Genomic DNA, 20,004 nt, shown 5'->3' with positions numbered 1-20,004 from the left:
TGCTTTGGCATCCGTTTCAGATTCCTGAGAGGGGGTGGAGAATTGGAGTGTCATCAGCATAGTTGGTGTAGGCTATACTGATGGAGTTCAGGATGTCAAAGAGGGGTCTGGTGATGATGTAAAGAGTGGGGGGAGACCCAGGAGCCCTGTGGGACTCCGTAATAGTTGCAACAGTGCAATGTCAGGCATAGGTGCCATTACATTCGCATCAGGCAAGGCGGCATATTGCAAGATAGGAGCAAGTGGGCACTGCTACGTGACGTGTGGAGTAAGAGCAGTCCGGGATGGGAAGGGCATAGTGTTAGTGATTAGGGTGGCCATAGAAGGGAAAAGGGCAGGGGGTTGCCAAGGTTAAAGTGGGCAGTGGATCTTTGAGCTTTTCTTAATGACGGCAAAGCCACAATGGGAGTATGGTGCAAATGTGCAGCAGGGACAGAAACTGGGCAGTGGCTGTGCATGAGTGTGTTAGAGATGCACTCTGCTGTAGCCAAATTTCATGGTTCAGGGCTTTCGGATTAGAGTGCTATGGAATGCCCGACATGTAGCATGGTGGTCGTTCCGGCTAGCTTGGCACGTGGCGCAACCTCATGGGCTAGTGGAGGGGTTGAAGGAAGATGGTTTGAAGTCACGAGCCGTAGCCTGTGTATGCGGCATGTGTTGCATTGGTGTGTGGCTACTGTCTTGAGGGTGCGTGGAGCTAGATGCTGAATACAGAGTTCTTAGGCCAGGAAGGTTGTTTCTCGTAGAAGTGCCTCTGGGTGCATCGATGGTTTGGTGTGCGCACATAGTGCGGCAAGCCTGCGGTGTACTTATCGCAGTACGAGGTCGGGATGGTAATAGTCATGGTGCAAGGAGATGTGGTGTGTGCCAATACAGACACTGCAGAGTTGGCATGGGGGGTGAGAGGGATAAGGGGGGTTGCGGGGCTTGGGAGACCTTGTGTCGGAGTGGGAGGATTTTGCGTAGGGCATGTTGCGTTACAGGTGGCTTAGCATGCAATGGTGAGGCTTTGTGGAGGATGGCGGGAAAGACCAGGTGGGGTGTGGGGTGGTAGGGGACGCAGACCAGCGGAGGGTACCAATGCTCTTCTGTCCAGTACAAGTGGTGCCGGTGCTGCGCACGGTCGCAAGCAGCTTACCTTTACCGGAAGGCAGCAAGTTTGGTTTGGGGGCATGGGAATGCATCAGCGAGCTGCAGAGAGCTCCATTTGGGACCTTTTGTCCTGGCCTTCGGTTCGGTGTTGATCTGCTATTGAATGTTAATTGATACGATTTTCTAACCTTAAGCTACTCTGACTACTTACCCGTGTTCCACCTAAGGTCTACTACTGAAACTGAGGATTGATAGATTTGATATTTATAATGCGCCTATATACAAGTGTTTCAAGGCGCAACCAGGCAAGTGAGGTGGAACAAAGGAGGACAAGACAAACGATTTTACGAGGTCTAGTATCATTTAAATTGTGCAAGTACCCAGACAAGAAGTACAGGGGAGAGGGTACAGGGTGAAGTGTACCCAGAGCAGCAGGGCCCTGAGTTAAGTGCAAGGAAGGCTGGGACTCCAAGGGGAAAATCACACAGTAAGTGCACGAGAGGCCTGACGGTAGTGCAGGGAGGCCAGCCGGCAAGTTAATGGTTGGGGGGATGGGGGTCCTGTTGTCCTGTAAGACTCTGGGGAACACCAAGCAGCCAGTCAGCAGAAGTTGCAGGAGGAAGGGAAGGTTAGCAGGGGAGAGGATGAGAGAAAGAAGAGAAGAAAAGTAAGGTCTCGAGGAGCTTCCAGAACTTAAGGACACCCGGCTCAAGGCAGAGAGAGAGGCAGGGAGGCTGTTCCAGAGGGAAGCACCTACAGAAGAGATCTTTCCCCACCCCAGCTCCCCCAGTCTCTGCTTGGAGAAGCGACTCACCTGGGGAGAATTAGAAGTAGACGAGCGGAGGGATCTAGTAGGAAGGTACTTGGAAAAAGAGATGGATAGCGAGGGCCCCAGCCCCAGAAACCCTTGTGTACAATGTATTGAATGCAAACATCCTACTGTATACATGTATAACTGTTACTTACCTAAAGCCTAGGCCTAGTATCATTTAAATTGTGCAAGTACCCAGAACTATGTTCAGTGTTGCCTTAGTGTAAATAGTAAATAATAATCATTATAGAACTACAGTGCGTTTCCTTCATTGTGAGTATGCTTGGAGTCCTTTGTACACACCTACAGCTCTTCTCCATCCTAGACTAAGCCAGGCTGTTCGACCATAGCTACCAAACCTTTTGTATAGTTCAGGCCAAACCCAAGAGTTGGAACCCTTGAAACCTAAGAGTAAGTCTTCTTAAATTCAACTACAGGTGGACATTTGTTAAAACTTCCCAACTTACTCACTGTATACATCACTAGGCAATAAACACTGCAGGTCAACAGAACACCTCAATGCACAATACTAAACAGCCTGGACTATCCAAAGTGATTAGAAGATGCTATGCATATGCTCCGAGCAATAGCCAAGAGACAGCAGAGAGCAGCAATGGACAGATCGTCAGCAATGCTAGAACAAAGTAGGAAGCCCTCAATTGTTGGATCCTAGACTGTTGACCAAGGAAAAGAGAAATACATCAAACTGAAAAACAAGTAAAATAAAAACTTTGATGAACTTGGAACTCTTGGAATACATTGCCACACATGACAGACAATTTACAGTCAGTTCAGCAAACTATAACTTCATAACTCTGAACCAAAAAGTAGTTCTGTTCTGCAGAATAATAATACAGCCTGGCATCTACCTACCTGAAATACTGAATTATAGACAGAGGTAATTAATAATAAATCAAAATTGCACACCAAAAGAGACGAGCCTGAAACACTACTCAGTAACAGAACATACCATTCAGCAAAACGTGCACTCTCCACGAGCCACTGGCAAGTGATTAACTCGTGGTGAGTACGAAATGAGGGGCTGTGTGCAGGCGACCACTGCAGTAGGCAAGTGATGTGTACCTGGCAAGTAGCGTTCAACTTGAAATATGTACTCCTGACTTGATAAAACCATTACAACAGCCAGGGTGCAAAACGGTTCAGACACGAATGTTAGGCACGATTGTGTGCAGTACCCTTTGGAAGACTACAGCAACCTTGACCTCCTGGCAATAGGAACCCAACCTTTGGTACAAGTCTGTACTACACAGGTTGGTAGTGTGGCTGAGCAGCCAGGCTCATCTCAAGAGGGGTCAATGTGAGCAGTAGGGTTTTTACATGGAGATTCACAGTGACAAGTATTCAAATAATCTCTTGCACTCAAGGTTTCTTGATTAAACAATTATTAATTTAACAGTCAGTTGAATAAGCCTTCTTCAGAAGGGAGCAATATATAGCAACACAAAATATACTTCAAAATACACACTCTTAGTTTCTCTAAATCAGCAAGTACCCAGTTGGGATGTTATGTTAAGTGAACTTGTTAAGCGCACATACGTACGCACAAAAAGGCATCATGGCGCTGAAGCACGAGTAGGATATTTTAAGGTATTTGTATTTTATTTATGTGTAAGGTGTATCTGACTTTAGAATAGAGTGGTTTTCAATAGCCGGCAGAAAGTGAAATGATCCACAGTCCCCCGTAAGGCCAGGAGGAGATCATTCCAGGCTTTAGCGGCAGCCAGAGAAGGATCCCCCTCCTTCAATGACAGTCGGTACCAAGGGACAACAAGAAGAGCAGAGTGGGATTGCAAAGAGCGAGTCCACACATAGTATGAGAATTTAGCCTGCAAATACTCAGCCCCCAAGCCGTAGAAAACACGGTGCACAATGCACATGGATTTAAAAAAGATCCGGTTTGCAACAAGGGGCCTGTGGAGTTGCCTTAGCAGTGGAGACATGTGGGCTCCAAAAGTGGTACGAAGAATGGATCTGGTGGCCGCGTTCTGCAGTAGTTGGAGCCGATTAATCAGATAGCGAGGCTGCGCCAAATAAAGTGAGTTGCAGTAATCCAGTATTCTCAAAACCAGAGCTGCAACCACCGGGGCCTGACACTCTGCAGGGATAAAAGGCAAGACCTTCCACAGAATGCAAAGCTTAAAATGGCCGGCCTTACAAACCGCTGCTACCTGCTCGTCCAAGGCAAGTGAGGCGGAGATTTTAACCCCCAAATTCCTGAATGACTGGACAGGCATGGGGAGAGGGCCGAGATATATCGGGATAGCACACAGATGGTTCCTACACCCTGAGGTGACAAATTACTAGGACACTGGACATTAATGTACCACTGGTACATTGAGAGCAATACTGAGTTGGTGTCAAAGACAAGGGTTTGGGAATAAAACAAAGGTTAAACAAATATTCTGAAGCAGTAAGTACTTTTGAACCCCCAATGCAAAGTAAATTCACTCTTTCCAGGGGGAAAGGTATAGCACAAAGTCAGAGGTAAGAAGAGACTCTCAGGAAGCCAGGCCAGCCAATCTTAATTGAGCAAAAGTCTAAGTGAGCCGAAGCACTTCTTGCAAAAGTAAAAGTCTTGCACAATGTTTTAGAAGTCTTTGTAGCAAAATAAAATCACGGTATGGCCACGAGCTGGGAGGCTTGTGAGGGGCAAAGCTGCAAGCAACTCTGCAAAAGCAACCAAGACAAGTCCCAACTGAGAACAAGCAAGGCTACACAACAAGGAGGTAAATCCCCTTAGTTTTACAGTTAGAAGAAATGGTTCCAGCTGGCTTCTGTTCCTGTGTAGGCCTGTATTATCCTGTTCCTGGGCCTCAGTCCTGGGGACAAGAGTGAGGACGTCTTGGGACTCCTGCACTACAATGGGAAGGTCGGCGGCAGCAATGGGCAAACTTCAATTCAGCAGCACTTTGCGGTTTCAGCTCCTCGTGTCCATAGCAAATATCACCAGCGCGGTCTCTCTGATACCGCTCTGGACTTTCCTCGAATCTGTGGTCCAGCACTCTGTGGCGGTGGCTCAGGCTTGGTCAGCCCCGCTTCCTGGGAGTCCAGAGGATCTTCCTGGAGCTCGGGTCCGACTTAAAGACACTCGCTCGATTCTGGCGTTCCTCTCCCTGGCACGTCGGTTCCTGCAGCAGCAATGGAAGTACCGCCAGCTCCGAGTGGATTTCCAGATGAGCTTGTCTTGGGGTCGAATGGACCCACCAACCCAAGTGGAGAAGTCGTCCTTTGCAGGTCGTCTTTAGTCGAGGCAATTTCGGAGCTTCAGCACAGCAGCAGGGCTTCACCGGGCAAACCAACGGTCCAGGAGTTGCAGCAGGCGTCTCTTCCAGGTCCTTCTTCAGATTCCTTCGTCCAATGGTCGATTCTGCCCTCCAAGCCAAAAAGCCTCACCTTGTATGCAGGTTTCTCCCATTTATTTGCAGTCTAGTTGTGAAACACATAGCAAGGCAGCTGTCCTCCGCGGACAGTCCTCTAGCCAAACACCCTTGGGTGCATTCTTGTAACAGGGAGTTTCGGTCACCTCCCTCACTTCCTGCCCCTGCCAAACATGCTGGAGCCAGAGGATGGCTGCACTCGTGAATTCTGCCAAAGACAAAATGAACAAAGGGACCAAATCTGGTTTGGCGCACAGAGTAAATCTCAAGAAGAACTGTTCCAACAAGAAATGGCAAAAAAACAAGATCAGGGCCATTTTGACAAGATGGGCACCCATGAGTGCCTTACTGCAGCTGCGATTGCATCCCGCAGTTAAAACACACAATGGTGGTAAAAAGTAAACCACTGCCACCAGCCATTAATTGTAGAAAGGGTAACATAAAAATGTTACATGAGAAACTAGACAAAGGGGATACTAGGTAACCCCTCTGGCACCCTATTGTAAAATAGTGTGTAGGATGTCTAGAATGTTACAAAATGTAAGTAAAGTAAATTTCACCTTACTGCTCTTGGAAACAGTAGTTTCACCAAGAGAATGTATTTAAACCTTTGGGAAATCTAAGACTTCCCTGTGTCACTGCACTGAAGGTGCTTGAAGTCACAATGTAAAGATTATGCCTATGGAGTTTGTCAGAATCCAAAGTCAAAAGAAAGTCCAAATCATAGAAAAATACAAGAGTCGGAAAAAAAGGTCTCTTTCTCTAGGTTAGAAATTAAAAGTCCTAAAGTCCAGCAGAAAGAGCTGGGAGTCTAAGGTAGAAGGGACTTAACACATTTCTGAGAATTATCCCCAACAATGAACATATACTTTTCCTAGGTAAATATATGTGTAATATTATGTAGTTCCATTGCACCAATATCACCTAGCCAGTCAATTCAGAGAGTCCTAGATCCCTCCTTCCAACCGCGAATACCATGCCTCATCAATGGCAGCCCTGATCTGTCAAGAGGACGGAGCACCACATATTCCCCCTTCACAAGGGAGGCTTGCCTCAATGGCTGAAGCACTTGCCAGGTTTTCCCAAATACATATACATAAGCAGGCAGCAATCAGTAATCAGTAATAATTTGGCACTTTCATCTTTTTCCTTTTTTGGACAATGTTCTGCATCCATTAGGTAACTGCATCACAGATTATCAATGGCTTTTAATCAACTGATGTGATGCAGTTTTCCCATTTGTGTTTAAGATCTGAAATAAAAACAAACCAGGCTCATTATGAAGGCTGCCCTTATCTACAATATACATGCACATGGTCAAGGTTCTACAGTCAGTTTACTTTGGCATTCACTAGCCTATAAAAAGTACCATGGAGCCACAACTATCTTCCTCAGCACAAGTCTCATATCTCCTGACAGAGGGCATGGCAAGCACTGCCAGGGGAAACCACCACCCACAAGAATTAGTACTGACCGTTATTGTAATGTCCTGCTGAGCTTTGACATTCATAATTCACTTAGCTGTAAATCAGATTGATAGAGTTGTAAAACTCCCTTGCAAATGGAAAGTAGATGAATGCAACTGAGAGCAGTCTTTGCTCCAGTGGATGTATCCCCATGACAATAGCAGAATGAAAAAGCAAATGACAACCCCTTATAATGGCACTGATGGACACAAACACCTATGCACTCCAAGAGTCTACAAAGTGATTCAAGTCCCTGCCAGCTGCATCATGCAATCTTAAGATTTGAACAGATTTATCAGTTATAAAGACATTGCTTTAATAGAATCAGTCACATCATGATCGATGGAACAGTGGAATCTCCAAGGAAGGATTAGAAAAAGACGACCGATGGAGAAGGACCCTGAAGCCCAAGTGCTAAGCTTGCAAAAGGCTATTAATTAATAGCTCTCTTACCTTGGGCCGCACATGACGGATTAGATTCCCTTCTTCGGTTCTCTCCAGGTAGTCGATCCAGCGCTCATCCATAGTGTAGTAGAAATACACATCACTACCATCCTCTCCTTCCTCGCTCTCTTCTCCTTCATCCTCTCCTCTCACCCCAGAGCGGTCAGACTCCTCAGAGTCATCCTCTTCCTCACCCCAGACAGCCTGGATCTCAGACTCGTCTTCTTCCTCTCTGCCCGTTTCTCTGCCATGTTCCTGAAGGACAAAAAAGGGACCAACATTAGATATAAATCGGTGTGAAATGCAGACCCTAAACACAATCCAAACAAATGTCCTGTGTAAAGAAATATGTCAAGAACTAGATTCAGACAGGATAATGGAAAATATCACCTTTTCACAAAGCTATACAAATATAGACAAACAAAGAAAAGCAATCTGACAACAGTTCAACCTATATAGAACTGTGGAAATAAAGCAATAAAAAGTAAGCAATAAAGAGTAAACATAAAGAGCATTGGCAATTTCCCCCCAAGACAATCTAGGCTACTACGGTGACAATGACAGCAGAAACGAATTTAGGACTCCTGCTGTCCTCTGTTAAGAACGCTCATTGGCACAAACAGTCGCAGGAAGTGGCACCTTGTGATATGGACCGTGATGTGAACGTCAAACAGCTGGCTGATCTGGCGAAGGGATGGGCAAGATGTCAAACTCCATAAACATAATTGAGATAACAGGTGGATCCCTTATGAGGAAGGAGGGAGTATATATATATTACATGGACGCGGTAGCGTCCATGTAGTTATGGTTAAGGTGGTGTTTCCATAGGAAGAGCACTTTTTGGGTGGCTTATAACTTTGCTCCCTCTGGACGAATCCTCACCAAACTTTGCAAAAAAAGTATATGGCCCACTCTGAATTGAATGCAAAGTTTGGAGAGGTTTGGTCCAGGGGGGGGCAAAGTTACAGGGGGGTCCCAAAACTTGTGTTTTTTCCCGTAGACATAATGGGAAAAAACTTTGCGCATGCCTACAGCCCAAACCGCTGGACGGATTTACACCAAATTTGCAGCAGGAGCGGGAGCTTGGTCCCGAAAGTGTGCTTTTGCAAATTTGGTGTAAATATGTCCAATATTTGTTTTCAAAATGACCAAAACGTAAGGCAAAAAAATTAGTGATATCTCCGTTCGCTCCGCGGACGGACTTCCTGGTTCGCTCCGCGGACAGCGCCCCGATTGGCCGAGCGGCTTGCATGTCGTCCACGGACATGCGACGTGTTCGCTGATTGGAAGGCGTGGGGCGTGGAGCGCGTCAGATTTTCTGTGGCGCCCGCCATCTTGCATTCGCCGTCGACCGCGGACAGCGCACTGAAACTTGGATTAAAAATTGTATTTAGTGGAGTGTTTTGGTGTGTAAGTGTTTGGGGAGGGTGGGGGGAGTATGAGATCGGTTCAATGTTCTGTTTTTTTTATGTGCTAGACGCTTTTGTTGTGTTCAATTTGTCTGCGGACAACACGGCTGTTCTGAAATTTTGTAAATAAACTAAATGGTGGGGTGTTCTGAGGACGGAGTATGTGTCTGTTTTGTTCGCAAGCAAGCTAAAAGTGAGCTAAGAACACTTGCGGTGTCCTTAAATGTTCGTACATAAACAAAATGGGGGTGTCCTGAGGACGCTGTCCGTATTGTACTCTGGCAAGTTGAATGTGCTCTAAGAACACTTGCGGTGTCCTTAAATGTTCGTACATAAACAAAATGGGGGTGTTCTCAGAACGCTGTTCGTATTGTTCGTTGTCAGGTTGAAAGTGTTTTAAGAACCCTCCTCATGTCCGCTGATAGTACAATTTCCTATGGGCCTTACCCGACTTTTTGTCCACTAAAGAAACGATAAATCAGGCTGCTGTGCGCCGACATTATGTGATAATCCTATCACTTGCGCCATCGACCTGGTTGACCTGCTTTTGCGACACTAAATCATATGTCCCGCCCCTAAGCCTGACATTATCAAAGCATTCATATTCCCCGCCTCTTTATTTATTTTACATTTATAAAGCGCTCACACAGCCCGCAGGCATCGAGGCGCTGTTACAGGAATTGTTAGTTTTTTTTTTTCTTAGTTGTGCAATTGTGTTTTTTTTTTTTTTTCCCTTCTTTGTCTTAGTTACGTATTTATAACGCGCTTAAACACTCAGAGGTTAAGCGCGGACCCGGGGATCGAACCTGTTGTTGCTTTGTGTCGTCTTGCTTCCAAGACGCGCACGCTGCCGCTGTGCTATCCTCCCGGGACGTTACAGGGTGCGTAACCAAACGCGCTCAGTCGTCTCCAGTCCTACGCGACTGGACACAGAACCCGGAAAACACACATCTCACAACACAGCGCACCACAATTCGGAATATGAAACTGTGATTTAAAAGCAAACAGCAAGATTGTACAGTTTGTAAAGTACATTTATTTGACATCAAATTTTTAGAGAATATTCAGCGATTTGCATTTGTCTTTGCTGTCGATCAGCAAAAGTTCATCTTGAGCCACGCGCTGTTCCTTTGCGGTACACAGGCCGTTGGTTTATGATAAAAGGAGCAAATGGTCGCACTGATAATCGGAAGGTTGCTCCAACGAGGCATTAGACCACCATAATGGTTGGTATGTTGCTTCTAGCCGCTAGTACTGCGTAAGGGCATATTGGTCCTTGGCGATTGTCCCATAAAATGGTGATGGTCATGAAGTTGCTTACATGGAGCTACACATGACAGTTAAAGAAACCAGTGGCTGGGGTCTGAAAATCGTGGCATTGACAATACGGAAGGACGTACCCGTTTTAAAAAACATAAATTAGTCTCACCAGCCGATCTTCATTAAAAATATTCATTTTATTTATTAGGGCGTGAAACTATTTGCTAGCGAGGATAGTGCAACGGAGTATGTTAACTTATTCCCATTAACCCACCCTCTGTCCTCTACCTTTTTCAGAGCCCTCTAAGCGACAGGGGACCAATTCGGCGGTGATAGTGCGCGGTAGAAAACACTATGCCACATTGAACGAACAAGTACAACTTAACCGGGCTTTAAAGCCACTCTATTGTTATTATATTCCGTATAAAATAATCTAAAGGGTTACTTACATTATATAGGCATTTTCCATTGTCTAAGCGTAGTGCAGTCCCAAATTACGACTCCGTCTGTGCCAACGATCTTTCTCATAGTGATATAATATATAAAAGTGCTTTCGTTTCAGAAATTTCATCCTTATCGTGTCTTACGTTTTTGCAACACTCCTTCAAAAGAAGTCTTTTAGCACGATCCCTGTCTGTCAAGGTAAAAAAAACAATAGAACCTTATACTGTGGGTCGTGGGCCTCTCCGGCACGCGAGCAAAAAATGGAAGCAGCTGACCTTCACTGTAAACAACCATAAATTCTTAGTTTGCAACATTCTGTGCACAGCCATCTCTGAGAAATTGCTTTTTAAACTCCAACTTTGTATATTGTTTGCGTGCTAATAAAAAAACTTTGTTAACGGGACGTTATGGTTCAAAGTAAAACCGAAAAACCCCTGAAATTCGCCAGTTATGGTAAGCTAAGCAACCACAACTCGCACCACCACCGTGCACTGCTAAGACTAACACCCACGACATCAAAGTTGACATCACAAATGTCATTGATGACATCACATGTGTATGTACTTTTCATGAAATATGTGTACAAGGGATTCTTATTATAATGTTGCGAAAAAAGTGTCAAGGATCATTGCAATAAATATCATACCCTAATTAGTGCTTTGAACGATGCATTGATACAAATAGCATTCTATTATGGGGTTATCTAGTATACTAAGCTACTAATGCAGAAACAGCATTGTGTGCAGCGTACAAGATGAAGGTATAATATTCGTAATGTTAATATGTTGAAATGAAATGATAATTGTTTTCTTAATAGATTTTTGTGTACTGTGAAATATGTAATAAGTAGCTAATAAAACCCATGTATTACATAATTGCATTACTATAGAGAATACACAGAGAAAATAACACATACCAATATACATAGGGTAAATAGCAGCTTTGAAACAGAGAAATCATCATTTATTTGCATGAAAATAAAGCTTGTGTCTTCCCCTATGTATATGTTTCATATGATGTGACTGGACTCTAAGGGAATTACTATAAGAACCTACTTGTAGGATACGTCTACAAATAAAATACAATTTTTAGTTTGACTGTTACTGAAGAAAACCATGTGGCCTAGATATGTCAGCAAAAGAAAAAAGAGTGAGCCAGAAGAACACTCGCGGTGTCCTGAAATGTTCAAAAATAAACAAAATGGGGGTGTTCTGAGGACGGTCTCCGTTTTGTGTGACTGCTTAGCTGTATGCAATGAGGGAACGGCACAGAGAGTGAAGTGGAAATGGTAGAAGGGCTGTCCAAGAGTTACGTGGTCCACGGACACCGCGGCTGTCCGTGGACAGGGCGTGCTACATCCGGGGTTTTCCAGCAAATCCAGCATGGAAAGAAGACTGTAGGGATCAGCCAATCAGATGTTGAGGTTGTGGATTTGTGTTGAACGAGACTGTGTAGTGAAGATGGCAGAAGTGGAGAAAGTCAGGGTGTTGGTGCTTGGAGATTGTTTGTGCATGGTTTACAACAGTATGCTCAATGCAGGCATGTTGCAAAGAATTTTGATGTTAAAGGAGTGGAGGTGGTGTGGAGCACTGTGCCTGATTGCAATGTACTGGGAAATGTACAAGTTTGTGAAGATATGGGCAGGATGAACAGTCCCCATGTGGTAGTTTTGCACTATGGTGCTTTCCATTTGGGCTATGTCAGTGTTCCTACTTTGTTGGCAGATTTGGAACACTTGGTTCAAGCAGTAATGAACATCCTTCCAAATGCCAAAGTAATTTTCTCTGGATTACTACCTAGGGCAATATGGGACAATAGTTCAGTTTTTTGTCCTCAGCAAAACAATGCTAGGTGTGTAATCAACCGAGGCATGTGTGCTTTCATGCTTAGAGCTGGTATGTTCTTCTGTAATAATGAGAATATGGATTCCAGTAATGCTGTTTATTTTAAAGAAGATGGCATTTCCTTATCTTTTATGGGAAATGCCATGCTGTTTTGGAATGTAAGGGTTGCTTTGGAGAAGGTTACGGGAAGATTTTAGGAGTAAAGTAAGAAAAAAAAGACTAAATAACAGGTGTCTGTCAAGCATCTGCAAAAAAAACGGCTCTTTTCAGAGCCAACCTCAAAGGGGAAATGGGGCACACCATTTAAATTTACATTCACCACGCTCAGATTTTCGATATGTCCACGGACATGGCGGTAGTCCGCGAACATCGAAATCACTTGCTAAGGGTTCAGAATGTTCTATGTTACATGTATTTAAAGTCAGGGATATTATGGTTAAGTTGTGCTGCTAAAAACCTATGAAATTCAGTGAAAAAAAAACTGTTAAAGGGACGTTATGGTTCAAAGTAAAACCGAAAAACCCCTGAAATTCGGCAGTTCTAGTAAGATAAGCAACCATAACTTGCGCCACCGTGCACTGCTAACACTAACACCCAGGACATCAAAGATGATATCACAAATGTCATTGCTTTTGTAAATTTGGTGAAAATCCGTCCAGTAGTTTTTTTAAAATGATCAAAAAGTAGGTCACAAAAAATGAGTGATATCTATGTACGCTCCGTGGACACACATCCCTGTTCGCTCCGCGGATAGGACACTCATTGGTTAATCGGCTCGTGTCATATCCGCGGACATGCAACGTGTTCACTGATTGAATGGTGAAGAGCGTGAAGTGTCACATTTTTGGAAACGCCCACCATCTTGGGTTCGCGGACAGCGGACGGTGTCTGTGGAAATCGCGGTAAAAACATAAAATACACAACATTGCACTTATCAAATAATCTCTGGAGAGGTGAGGGGTGATGAGGATGGGATGCAATATGGCTGCAAGAAGCAAAAAAAAAAAAACTTTTTTGCTGCGAAAGTCTGCAAACAGTTTGGATGTTCGCGAACATTCCTGTAAAGTTCGGACACCTCAGGATTATAGGGTTGGTGAAATGCAGTTCTTGGATTGCTTATAACTTTGGCGCCACTTAATGAAACTGCATGAAATATTGCATGTATATTTCTGACCTGATTCTGAGTGAGTATGCAGTTTGGTTGGATTCTGTCAAGAGGGAACAAAATTAGAGGGTGGTCCCAAAATATTTGAAAGGCTTATAAATGTGGTGTCATTTGACAATCTACACAAAGGTTTGCAAAAAGATTATAGATCTAGATATAGATGTTTTCGTAAAGTCTGAATGGATTTTGTCAAGTGGGGGCTAGGTTATATGGCGATTGTATGTGCATACGTTTGACACTTTTGAAAAAACAAAACATGGGATGATTTCCAGCAAACTTGCGTAAGGAGCATTGGCAAAGACCTACAAGCATGGGTTTATAAAATGTGCCAGTGTTTTATTATTTGACAAGTGTCATAATGTAGCTACAAAAAATAGCGGTATACCTTTACTGATTTAGGGGTAGCCTGTGGCCATGGGCAATGGCCACATTGTCCGGGTCATGGAATGAGGTCATGATCCGGACAATCTTGCTACTGGCCATGACCATAAGGGACAAAACATAGGATTAAAGTGGCCATGTCCACCTGGGACTGGCTTTGTGGTAAAGGTATTCGAAATTAGGATAGATCTGAAAGGGAAGAAAAATGTGCTTGTGGCAATATGGTCATAGGGTTCTCTTTTTGCCTTCTGCAGGCTGCGATGGAAAGCGAAGAGGGGCCCTGTATGGAACCCTCGCCTTCCCTTTCCATGGTGGCCATCTTGGAAAAAGATTTTCTTTCCTACACTGGAATCCCGCAGACGTCCCGGTGTAGGAAGAAAAATCCTCTTTTTTAGCACCCCGGGTTCCCGCTTTGGGAGCCTATGGTGCTAATGGTCCAGAGACCTCGTTATACACCCTCGCTTCACTTGGGCTGCTGGGCCGGTATCCACCGTTCCAGTCCCGGGAACGGAGGATGAACGCCACAATATTCCCATTAGCATAACACAAAATGCAAATGGAAATGCTGGGGACAATCTAATTGAGTCTTTGTACTTTACTGAGAAATATAAAGTATATGGAGTCTATACTTTTTTTTAGTTCTATATTTTAACTGTGAAAGGTGGTTCCTAAAGGAATATGTCTTTTGTTGTTTTAGGATATTTATTTTTTTTTGGCAGGAGTGCTGAGACCGGAAGGTGGGGAGGGAAATGAGGGAAGAGGAACCAAACACTAATATGGAGGGGTACCTGGACAAGGGAAAATGTTGCACGTGTGTTATTTCTAAGGTAGGGGGCAGTGTTTCTCATGCTCCTTGATTACAGTAGTGGTGGCTCTTGGAGAGGAGGGATGGCATTAGCTGATGCCATTTTAAGATAAATAGCAGTTTTGCTAAAAATATGTACTGTGTAGTAGATTGTTAATGGATAATGAGTAGGAATAGGTGTTGGAGCGGTGCAAGGGAAATGTTGAAGTTGAAAGTTCCTAGATCAGTAGAAAATGCAGTTCTGAACTGTCTGCGAAGCCGAGATCTTATCGTGAAGTGCGGATGGGTTTTCGGACACGTCATGCGGCGCACCAGGGTATGGTCATGTGGCACTGTCCGGAAGGTCCACTATCAAGTCAGATGTTCGTAGACAACTACGGATGCAAAACTAGTTGAAATAGTTGCAAAAAGTGTATGGAAGTGTTAAAAATGATTCCAGAAGGTGGGAAATGGCAGAGCTTTAAGGTGACACTTTGTACATTGGGCACAAACATTGCTATATTGGGCAAGTATGATATTAGTAAGTTGTAGTAGTAAGTTGTAGGAAAATAGCATGCACTGGTAAAAACCTATGAAATTCAAAGAAAAAAAAAATGGTTTCAAGTAAAATCGAAAAACCCCAGAAATTTGCCAGTTATGGTGAGCTAAACAACCATAACTTGCACTACCACCGTGCACTGCTAAGACTAACACCCAGGACATCAAAGATGACATCACAAATGTCTTTGTGCAGACGCCATTCGTATTGTATTGGCAGTGGAAAATCTCTGCTAAGCACGTCTGCCAGAATATTGAGTTCCCCGGGAACGTGTTGGGACAACAGAAACTTCTGGTGTTTGAGAGCCCCATCCAAATGTTTTGGGACAGCTTGGATAGCCCTGGAGTGTGTGTGCCCCCTTGTTCGTTCAGGTAATACACGGCTGTGGTGCGGTCTTTCAGAACCAGCACTGTCTTCCCCTGTAGTTGCGTTTGAAAGGCTTTCAGTGCCTTGAACACCGCTAATAGCTCCAGGGACCACACTCCATGCACTGTCGGCTGAAGCAGGTGAGCCAACCACCCCGTGAGTGATGTGTCTGTCGTGAGAGTGGCTTCCACTGCAGGGGTGGCGAAGGTTTTCCCCTTCAAGAGGTTTTCCCTGGACCACCACTGCAGAGAGAGAATGAGGGCTGGCGAGACAACTACCAGATCTTCCCATTGTACGCTGGCCTGACACCACTGGCTGCTGAGCCACTCTTGGGACGCAGTCGCGCGTGGGGCACCAAGTAAATGCATGACGCCATCATACATAGCAAGCGCATGGCTTGCATACCGTCATCTCCCGACTGGCTACATATTGAGTGATCTGAAAAAGCATGTTCTGAACCCTCGCGTTGGAGGGGAAGACGAGGCCGTCCTTTGTCCAGATTAGAGCCCCCCAAAATTGTTTTACTTGACTGGGGACTAGACTGGATTTCTTCTCGTTGGAGAATCCCAGACTGGAGAGAAGGTCTACGGTCTTCTGTGTGTTCAAAAAGCATGTGTCGTAAGAGTCCCCTGTTATGAGCCAGTCTTTGAGGTAAGGGTAAACCAGGACGGACAGTCTGCACCACTACTGCCAGGACCTTCGCAAACAACCTTGGTGCTGAGGCGATGCCGAAGGGGAGCACTTTGAATTGGTAATACATGTCCTCTATCGTAAACCTTAGATATTTCATGTGAGCTGGCAACATTGAAATATGAAAGTATGCATCTTTCATTTCCAATGTTGCCATGTGTTCCCCCTGTTTCAACAGTTGGATCACATCCTGTAGCGTTACCATACGAAACTTTTGAGGTTTTATGAACTTGTTCGCTGGGCGCAAGTCTAGAACAGGGCACATGGTGAGGTCCTTTTTGGGTACAAGGAAGTACACTGAATAAATACCCTTGTTTACCTGAATAGGGACGGCTTCTATGACGTCCTTTCCCAGCAGCGCTTCCACCACCGATTCAGGATCTGCTGATGGTCCGGTGAGAGGTGCCGTGAGCGTGGCGGTCAGGTGCATTCCACGCAGTACCTGTGGGCGACTGTCTTTATAACCCATTGGTCTGAAGTTATCCTCTCCCATTAGGAAAGATGTTAAACGGCCCCCGACCGGGGTGACATGGGAGGGGACGTGGATCTGTTGGTCATTTCGGACCAGAGGCTGCGGCTCCTTTGGGGATGGAGCCTCTACCTCTGCCCTTCCCGAGTTGCTGAACCCTAGGTGGGTAGTAGGCGGGGCTTCCTGATGTTTGTCCAGAGTTATAGTTTCCCGTGCTATAGTTGTTCTGACTTGCACAGGACTGCCCTCGAAAGGACCGAGGAGAACCAGTGGGAGGTTTCTGAGTTATTTGTTGCAATGACTTAAGAGTATTATGATCTTTCTTGGCCGTCTCCAGGGCATCGTCGACCGCTTTCCCGAAGAGATTGGTCTCTTCTATGGGTTTGTTGATGAGCTGCCTGTGTTTCAAGCTTCAACCCTGAGCTACGAAGCCAAGTGTGCCGCTTGAGTAGGGCACCCTGGGCCAGAGACCTGCCTGCTGTCTCAGCAATGTCCAAAGTGTTCTTGATTATATTCTGATTTACCTGCCTGCCCTCAGCCACGAGGGTGAGAAGCCTGGACCTAACGGTTCAGGAACCTCTTGGAGACCTTCTTGTACAAGGTTATATTGTGCGTCTGCATAACTGGCCAGCAGCGTGGTGTTATTCGCTATGCGTGTGGTGTATGCAGCTGCTGAGGTAACATGCTTACCTAGGGTGTACAACCTCTTCGATTCCTTATCAGGGAAGGGGACTCCCCTATAGCAAGGGGTACTCCTGCCCGTTTCCGGGTGGTAGTGACTACCAAGGAGTCGGGGGTGGCGTGGCCTTTAATATACTGAGGGGCCGAAGGAGCTGGCCGAAATAATTTTTCCACTCTTTTCACTGCATTGGTCTGAGCTAGTGTCACCAGGGAGAGGGACAATCTTCTTTTAACAGAATTTAGGAAGGGAATGGCTTGGCTTGAGGGGGGTTTCTCCTTGAGAATGTCCTCCAAAAAATCTTGTTCAGGTACCGCCTCCTGAGTAGTGATCTGAAAGTGATCTGCTGCCTTCCTTAAGATGGCATTGAAGGCCATTTGGTAGTCTACAGGCGAGGCCCGGTGAGCCGGGGTGGATGGAGGCATAGAACATCAGTGTCCTGATCTTCTGTGAGGAGTGTCCATTGCTCCAATTCCACTTACTGGGTTTCCTCCCAGTTGTCCATGGCATCCACCTAGTCCTCAGGTGTAGTCTTGCAGGAAGGAAGGGTCTTCTTAGCTGTAGATCTCCTGGTAAGTGTCCATCTGGACCACATCTTCATGGAGGACAGGAACCGAGGGCTGAGAGTCAAGATTCTCTTGGAAACGTGAAGCTGATCTTAAAAGAGGGTCCTCACGAGATCTCTTAGGGGGAAGGATGCTCAGAAAGCGAGACAATCCTTTCAAGACGATCCATGCACCCTTCAAATTTCTCCCTTGTCCACTTAGAGGAACCAGAAGGGCCTAAAATGTGGAAAAACGTCATTTTCCGCCCTTTGGCGTCAACATTTGTCTCCAAGGGTGTTGGACAGAGGCTCCTGACTGTCCTTGTAGGTTTCGCGAGTATCAGGACACCATGGCGTGTCTTTAGACTAGTAGGTGGGCTGCCACATTCGTTTCGATGGTGTAGGTACAAGCCCAACTGCCAAAATAATTCTAGCAATACTGTCTTCAATCTCAGCCAAATCAACGCGAGTTAACGGGTTCGTAGGCCTATCAGTAGAATTACCGCCTACTGCAGTATCAGAGAGCCTAGCAGTAGAGGCCTGCTAGTAGTTTTTGGGCCTACCGGGCCTTTAGGGACAGTCGAATGACAGCGCTTCGACGTGTAAACCCGATTTAGGGGTAGCACCCTTGTTTTGGAGTGTCCAGTCGCAAGATGCTGCTGCGGATGCGGGAAAGTCTGCTGATCTACCCGATCAGAGGAATCCGCCAAAACTTTCGACGGCCCTGTTGGCGCTTCCACCTTTTTCGGCGGAACCGTCGAAATCAGTGGTGGGGTTGTGTGCTTAGTGTGTTGTGGTTTTTGTATGCCCCTGCCGCCGGGTGTTGTCCCATGTTTTGAACCCTCTCGTTGGAGAGGAAGCTGAGGCCGTCTTCTGTCCGAATTAGGGCCTCTAGAAAGTGTTTAACTTGACTGTGGTCTAGGCTGGATTTCTTCTTGTTGATGGAGAATCCCAGGCTGAATAAGAGGTCTATCGTCTTTTGAGTTCAACAGGCATATGCCGGTGGAGTCCCCTGATCTAAGCCAGTCGTCGAGGTAAGGGTAAACAAAAATGGATTCTCTGCGCAGGTGTGCGCTGCTGCCACTACCTTCGTAAACACCCTTGGCGCTGAGGCAATGCCGAAGGGGAGTACTTTGAACTGATAGTGCTTGTCTTCTATCATGAACCTTAGGTATTTTCTGTGCGCCAGCAACATTGAAATACTTTCATATCCAATGTTGCCATGTAATTCCCCCTGTTTTAGCAGAGGGATTACCTCCTGCAACGTGACCATACGAAACTTTTGAGCTGTGACAAATTTGTCCACTGGGCGTAAGTCTAGCACAGGGCGCATGCAAGATCCTTTTTGGGTACAAGGAAGTACACTGAATAAATACCCTTGATTACCTGTAGAAGAGGGACGACTTCTATGGCGCCCTTTCCTGCCCGATCTCGACCTCTTGCAGCAGGATGCGTATGTGTTCCGGCATAAGGAGTCTTGTTTTTGGCTGTCTGAATAGAGGTGGTCAGCAAAACTCTATGCAGTACCCATGGGAAACGGACTCGAGTACCCACTGGTCTGTTATCCCCTGCCATGCATGAAGGAAGGAAGGAATGATGTTGGGCGACCCCTGAACGGGGAGGCATGGGAGGGGACCCGGATCAGAGGGTAATTTCTGACCTGAGGCTGGGGAGCTTCTGGGGGTGGAAATCCGGCCCATACCCTTTCCACGTTGTGGTCCTCTAGGTGGATACGTGGTGGTGGTGTTAGATCACTGTCCTGGGGACCAGTTGTTTCCTGAACCATACTGGTTGTGAGGGGAGCAAGATTGCCCATAAACGCGAGAATCTGGTTCAAGGACTGGAGACTCATGTTCCTTCTTGTTCCTCATCAACGGCCTTGCCGAACAAGTTGGCTTCCTCAATCGGCTGGTTTATCAAGGATGCCTAGGTTTCAAGCTTAAACCCAGAGTTCCTCAACCAGGCGTGCCATTTTAGTAGGGTGCCCTGCGCTAAAGTCCTGCCTGCTGTTTCAGCAGCATCTAAAGTATTTTTATGAATATTGTGGTTCACCTACTAGCCCTCAGAGACGATCGCAAGCAGACGAGCCCGCAGCAGTTCAGGGACCTCTTGAAGGCCCTCTTGCAGCAGGTTCCATTAAACGTCCACATAGTTGGCCAACAGTGTGGCGTTGTTGGCTATGTGTGTGGAGACTGCTGC

At 45.8% G+C, this 20,004-nt stretch overlaps 1 protein-coding gene across 1 annotated transcript in view; it reads right to left on the bottom strand.

The window, feature by feature from the left end:
• The window catches only part of LOC138528653 (F-box/WD repeat-containing protein 7-like), an 865,213-nt gene that overhangs the window by 669,348 nt on the left and 175,861 nt on the right, over positions 1–20,004 (bottom strand). The window contains exon 3 of the mRNA XM_069640473.1: positions 7,221–7,466. Coding sequence (XP_069496574.1) covers positions 7,221–7,466 — 246 coding nt within the window. The remainder of the gene's footprint in view (positions 1–7,220; positions 7,467–20,004) is intronic.

Source organism: Ambystoma mexicanum, chromosome 7q, assembly GCF_040938575.1.
Source record: "Ambystoma mexicanum isolate Mex_15411 chromosome 7q, UKY_AmexF1_1, whole genome shotgun sequence".
In the NCBI taxonomy this organism is placed as follows: Eukaryota; Metazoa; Chordata; class Amphibia; order Caudata; family Ambystomatidae; genus Ambystoma; species Ambystoma mexicanum.
This window is presented reverse-complemented; position numbering and strand designations above follow the sequence as displayed.